Source organism: Bos indicus x Bos taurus, chromosome 27 (genome assembly GCF_003369695.1).
Source record: "Bos indicus x Bos taurus breed Angus x Brahman F1 hybrid chromosome 27, Bos_hybrid_MaternalHap_v2.0, whole genome shotgun sequence".
Classification (NCBI taxonomy): Eukaryota; Metazoa; Chordata; class Mammalia; order Artiodactyla; family Bovidae; genus Bos; species Bos indicus x Bos taurus.
The window spans coordinates 7,712,085-7,718,084 of record NC_040102.1 but is presented as its reverse complement, the minus strand read 5'-3'; the positions used below and the strand labels follow the sequence as shown (position 1 = coordinate 7,718,084).

At 40.0% G+C, this 6,000-nt stretch overlaps 1 protein-coding gene across 1 annotated transcript in view; it reads left to right on the top strand.

The window, feature by feature from the left end:
* The first annotated feature begins 1,932 nt into the window (after positions 1 to 1,932).
* ASB5 (ankyrin repeat and SOCS box containing 5) overlaps positions 1,933 to 6,000 on the top strand; it is a 40,849-nt gene continuing 36,781 nt past the window's right edge. The window contains exon 1 of the mRNA XM_027530029.1: positions 1,933 to 2,250. Coding sequence (XP_027385830.1) covers positions 2,055 to 2,250 — 196 coding nt within the window. The 5' untranslated portion in view covers positions 1,933 to 2,054. The remainder of the gene's footprint in view (positions 2,251 to 6,000) is intronic.

Sequence of the window (6,000 nt, the reverse complement as noted above, 5' to 3'; positions counted from 1 at the left end):
CCACCGTCAAGAGTCTGCAGTTCATTTTCATCACTTCCCAAAGCACATGTGGAATGCTCCACAGGGGCCTATGAACAGCCACTTGGTCTAGATCTCTGCCTCTGAAAACAAGACCAGGGGGCTTTCCCATAAAGAGGGCGGTGGCGGCTTTCTAATACATTGACCTAATTTACTTTTCTGGGAACCACTCAGTCCCTGGGGAAAGGAGAAGCCTGCTTTGTTGGCACATTTATTTTACAGCTACACCTCCTTTGTTTTAGGGATGTTTTGTGTACATCAGTGCAACCGGATAAGACACGCAGCATAAAAAAGCCTGCGACACTGCCCAGCACGACCCATCATTGATACGCTTCTTTATTCCAAAATGAGCCACTTCTGTTCTCTTATGTCTTTGTTATTATTTGTGATTTTGGAACTTCTCAGAAGAATCAGGAAGCAATACAACAACGAACAGGCTTCAAGCCAGGTCATATAAATGTATAAATAAACTCCCTGTATGATACATCATTTTGTATCTCGGCATATTATTTTTTACTTAAATGCCGAAATACTGCCACTCTACATTACTATTCTTAATAATTTACTCTATTTTGCTTTTAAAATATAGCTTGCTTAAGGATCCCCTTATAAATAGTGGCATTTTATTTCTAAACTAAATAAGATAGGGTTTAACTGATGTTAAAGCTGTAACTCCAATACTTTGGCCACCTGACGTGAAGACCTGACTCATTTGAAAAGATCCTGATGCTGGGAAAGATTGAGGGCAGGAGGAGAAGGGGATGACAGAATGAGATGATTGGATGGCATCACCAACTCAATGGACATGGGTTTGGGTGGACTCCGGGAGTTGGTGATGGACAGGGAGGCCTGGCGTGCTGCGGTTCATGGGGTCACAAAGAATCGGACACGACTGAGCGACTGAACTGAACTGAACTAACAAAGATTGTGAGCCTAAAAAATATATATATTTTTGCTTGGCTTGCGAGAGTAAAGATGAAGCACTTCGGTTTGCTTGAAACTCTCTGGATACAGTGCCTCCTCCAGGAAGCCTTTGAACTCTTTCCTGCCAGGATCAGACCCTTCCTCTTTATGCTGCCCTGTCCTCACTTGTATTTTATCTCATTTCTCTTTCCTCCTCTAGACTCTGACTGCTTTGTGGCTGTGACATTCTCTGCCTCTCCAGCATCCAGCTAAATGCTTGACACATAGCAGGTGCTTAAAACGTGTTCAGTGGATGAATAAATAGCCTAAAGTTATGACCCTGTGGCTTTCCAGTCTATCCACTTACACATTTTTTTTTTCCTGACATTGACGGAAGCCACATAATTGGCTAATTTGATGAGTGGTCATTAAATCCACAAGTCATGAACTATTTTATAATTTAGCTCATAGTCTACAAATAGGACCATTTCGAAGGTTTAAAGTGATGGACTTCATTTTACCTTGATACCATGAGTTTCGCTTACATTCACACCAGGAACCCCTTACCCAAAGTCTTAAAAGCTCTCAGGACAATTATTTCCTCCCCTAAAACTAAGCTGCCTGTCTAGCTCAGTTGATAAATCAGGTGGGTTCGACCCCTGGGTCAGGAAGATCCCCCTGAGAAGGGAATGGCAACCCACTGGAATATTCTTGCCTGGAGAATTCCATGGACAGAGGAGCCTGGCCGGCCACAGTCCATGGGGTTGCAAAAAGTCCGACATGACTGAGCGACTAAACAACAGACAACAAAAAGGAAACACTCTGTACATTAACGTCAATACCTGGATTTTGAAACTCAGAGCAGGGAGATGGGGCGTCATCTTATACCCAGCTCGGAAAGTCAGGCGTCTCAGAACCCGGCACGTGTTGCCGCCGCTCCCCCGGAATATTGTCAGACCAATAGGCTTGTGCGAGGCACTTTTATGGACAGTATAAATATTTTGAGCTGGAGGCATCGCCACCAGCTGATATTTTCTTTCCTCAGGACCAGCTGTTCAGGAGCATCCCGGACCGGAGCCAAGCACATTTAGGACTTGGATCTGACCCGGCCCGGCGGCCCAGCCTGCGCAGCGATGTCGATGGTGGAGGAAAACCGGCCGTTCGCCCAGCAGCTCTCCAATGTCTACTTCACCATCCTCTCCCTTTTCTGCTTCAAGCTCTTTGTGAAAATCAGCCTGGCCATCCTCAGCCACTTTTACATAGTGAAAGGCAACCGCAAGGAAGCGGCTCGGATAGCGGCCGAGTTTTACGGAGTAACCCAAGGACGAGGTATGTGTCTGGCCTGCGCTCTGGTTTCACGCCGACTTTATCTTTCATCCACAACCCAAGAAAACACCCCAGGTTTCCTCCTCTAGGGACCTATTCAAAGTGACTGTTTTGCCAACTTCTCATCATGGAAAATATTTAAGTCACTTCCTGGCCTCAGAAAAAAAAGAAAATTACTTTTTTGGGTTTAATCACATCGAGGTATGGTTGCAAAATAACCTAATGGGAACATGCTCTAAGATAGATGTTTTCTTATTCATAAATATTTTTAAACTTTTAATGTTTCACTTGCCAAGCCATACTTTTACAGGGTTCAACTGCTGGTTGCATTTCAATTGTCCTTAATATACCCGAGTTTTTATGACTTTTTTAAATCAAATCTTTAGGAATATGTAAAATGATCCTTACAGGAGAAGATTTGAAGGTTTTGTTTGTTTTTCACAGTTTTTGACTGAGATTAGCCACTTCATTATAAAGTAAAGCACACTGTGGAAAACATATTTAGGGCATGGGTTTTCCTGATGGAATTTTCGTCGCTTTGCTCAATTTGAAAGAAACTGATTAAAAAAGGACAGGAACATGAATGAACAAATGTTGTATGTATGCAACCAAGTACATCCATTTATATTTCTTAGAAGAAATTGAAATACGAAATTAAGTGAGAAACAATCATTTTAACCATAGACTTGAAAGGTTGTAAAACAATTTACATTCTATTGGACTGCTATTTTGCACAACAAAAGCAATTCTTATGGTGGGCTTCAAGGTGACATTTCAATTTCTTAAAGTCTTGATTATTTCTGGTTTGAAAATCATCAGGCAAGCATGCACATTTTGGAGCCCCAAATATCTCTAAAGTAACTTAAATTTTTGTAATCAAAATATACTACCACAATATTAGAGACTGTATTTTTTTTAAAGAATGCTTAGAATAGAAAGCGTGTATCTGCTTTTCTATACTTTTCAATTTGTGGAATAACTTATTTTAAAAATCTAGGTGACTCTGTAGGTATATGTAAAATTGAACAAAGGTAGAAAATATTTTTTGGTGTATGTGGTAGATAAGGAATACATTTCCCCCCCAAAGAAGATCGTTCTTATGCAAAATGAGAAAGTTACGTGTTCGCTCAAAGTGAGGAAAATCTAAATGCCAGGATGAAATCCGGACAAGGAAGGTGGGCTCTAGAGGAAACAGGCAACGTTTAATCTTTCACCCACCAGCTCAGAATAGGGATAACTGTTTAAATGTGGCATATACCATGTTGGTAAAGGGAATATTCTGTTTTAAAAAACCAGCAAACGTAAGAGATTAGATTTTAAAGCAAACCTCGTGTTTTTAGATATAAGACTAAATAGATGATGCAGGCATAAGGTGATGAAGTTTACAGTCACGGGCAGCCCGTAACTCATTACTTCATAATCAAATCCCGTCTATGTGTTATGAGAACTGCCGTACACAAGAACTGAAATATTGGCTAGAAATCCAACATTTTTGGTGAATTGACAAGGGTTTTTGAGGAAGCTTTGAAATCTCCTTTTGAACTTATTTACAAATAAAAGAAACGGTTGTTCCCTCTTTAGCCTGATCGCAGTCTGCTCATTCTGGGAAGCCCCCGGGAAGCTGGGAAATGGCTTCCATGTTCCCATCTGTTTTGATGAGTTTGTGTTAAGATATATTAGGACTCTAGGATTATATTTCACAAAGGAGAGAAAGAAATTAACACTCACTAATAGAAAATACTTTTTCTGGGAATATAAATGGGGAGCATCAAACTTTCAAATCTGTTATATGTTGTTTATAATTTTGTACCTGTTTACAAGATTCTCACTTCCTATAGCTTGCATTCACATATATATTGACCAATACAATGTATTATAATGTGTATTCAGTGTTGGAATGATAAGTCTCCAATTTTATTTTAATGTTAGGAGGACAGTCAGGAACCTTACAAACTCTTGGTCTACCTCTAAGAATTAATTCTTCCTTGCCTAGGAAGAAATTATACTCTGTTTTAATATAGGTTTTTCTTTTATTTACTACGATTAAACTATCTTTATTGTGTTTATGTTTTTATAATTAACCAATCAGGCTTAATTATCTTTGCTTAATCTAGCAATTTCCTCCTTCCTAGGAAAGATTATCACCTTCGTTCCACTCTGAGTTAGGTTTCTCGTTCCTACTTTCAAGACTTAGCCAGATTGTTCCCCAACATTTCTGATGGGGAGCTGCCAAATTCCATGAAATATGAGATGGTGTGTGTATTTTCATGTCTTTCATAATCACGGAAGACCCTGTTGACAACAGTCTGGATGTCCTCCCAGTGAGCAATAGTTCTTTGGTAGGAAATAAAAGAAACTCTGTCTTCCCAGATACTGTTGCAAATCAGCTCATTGTCTTAGACAAATAAGGGGTGATCTTTCTTAATGTACTTTCCAATCAGGCTGAAAACCTGGTAGGAACAGGTAAGAATACCAAAAAACAACATGGTAACTAAAATTGCTTAAGATTGTTTCCTTCTTGATCCCTTTGCTATTCCAATAAACCATAGAAATCTGACTTTTCACCCTGTTACCAACTGCACCATCATACTGGAGGGACCTCTTAGGCTTTTCTATGTATCTATTTCCCCATAAGGTTCTTGCTGTTAAATGTCCTGATGACAGTCTCCACATACCTGAGGTCTAGTCTGTTTTTAAAGCCAGCACTTTACTTTGAGGCTGATTCAGTGAAACTAACAGAAGTTGAAAGGTGTCTCTAGCTGTTACATCAGACAGTACAGAGAGCAAGTGAGATGTCGGGGAGAATGCCAATTTTATGAAATCCCTCTAAAGGTGTGGAAGAAGCATGTGCCACTGACAACTCACAGACACCTGGAGAAACAGCTAAGGATCTACCTTTCAGGTTCCATTTAGGCTCTTAGGGGAGTTCAGTAGTTTAACCTACATGTAGACAAGGTCAGTTCTAAGTGTCTGTTTATTGAGCACCCTGGTATCAAGGCATTGAAGAAATAGGATATAAAAAAGGCAAAATGTACTGTTCCCAACCGTAAGCAGGTTATTCTAATTGAGGAGATGTCTGTTGTTCAGTCACTATGTTGTGTCTGACTCTTTGAGACCCCATGGACTACAGCATGCCAGGCTCCCCTGTCCTTTGGTACGATGTATAATAATTACTTTCCAGATACACTAAATACCAAATGAGCCTAAAGCATGGAAAGGTCAATTTCAGATTTGGACCTTCAGAGATATTTTCATGGAGGGTGAAGATCTTGAGTTGACTCCCAGGAACCCAGGAGGGAGCAGAGACAGGAATTAGGGTGCACATATGATGTTAAGAGATAGTAGATTTGCCTGGAGTTAAAGGTTCATGCAATAGAAAAAATGGTAATAAATTGGGCACAGATATGAAAGAATTTGAATAGCAGGCTAAGCAATTTGAACTTAACTTTGGCAGCAGTAGGAGTCATTGGGAGTGTCTGGTATGAAGGAAGTTTGGAAAACATATAAAATGCTAATTTAAGGTCAATTTAAACAGTAGTGGTCTTTGGAGTTGGGTAGGGGAAGGGTTGAAGTTGGTAGATCAGTTAGACCCTGTCATCAGGAGATGAGGCCCTAGATTTTCTGGTAGTGGTAGTGGCCTGAATGGAAAGAAAAGAATGACAACAAAAAATAAACAAAAATAAGAAATGAATGAACCTGATGGTACCTTTAAATCCACCAGCGGAGAGAGTAGTGGTTACCTTAGGGTCTCCC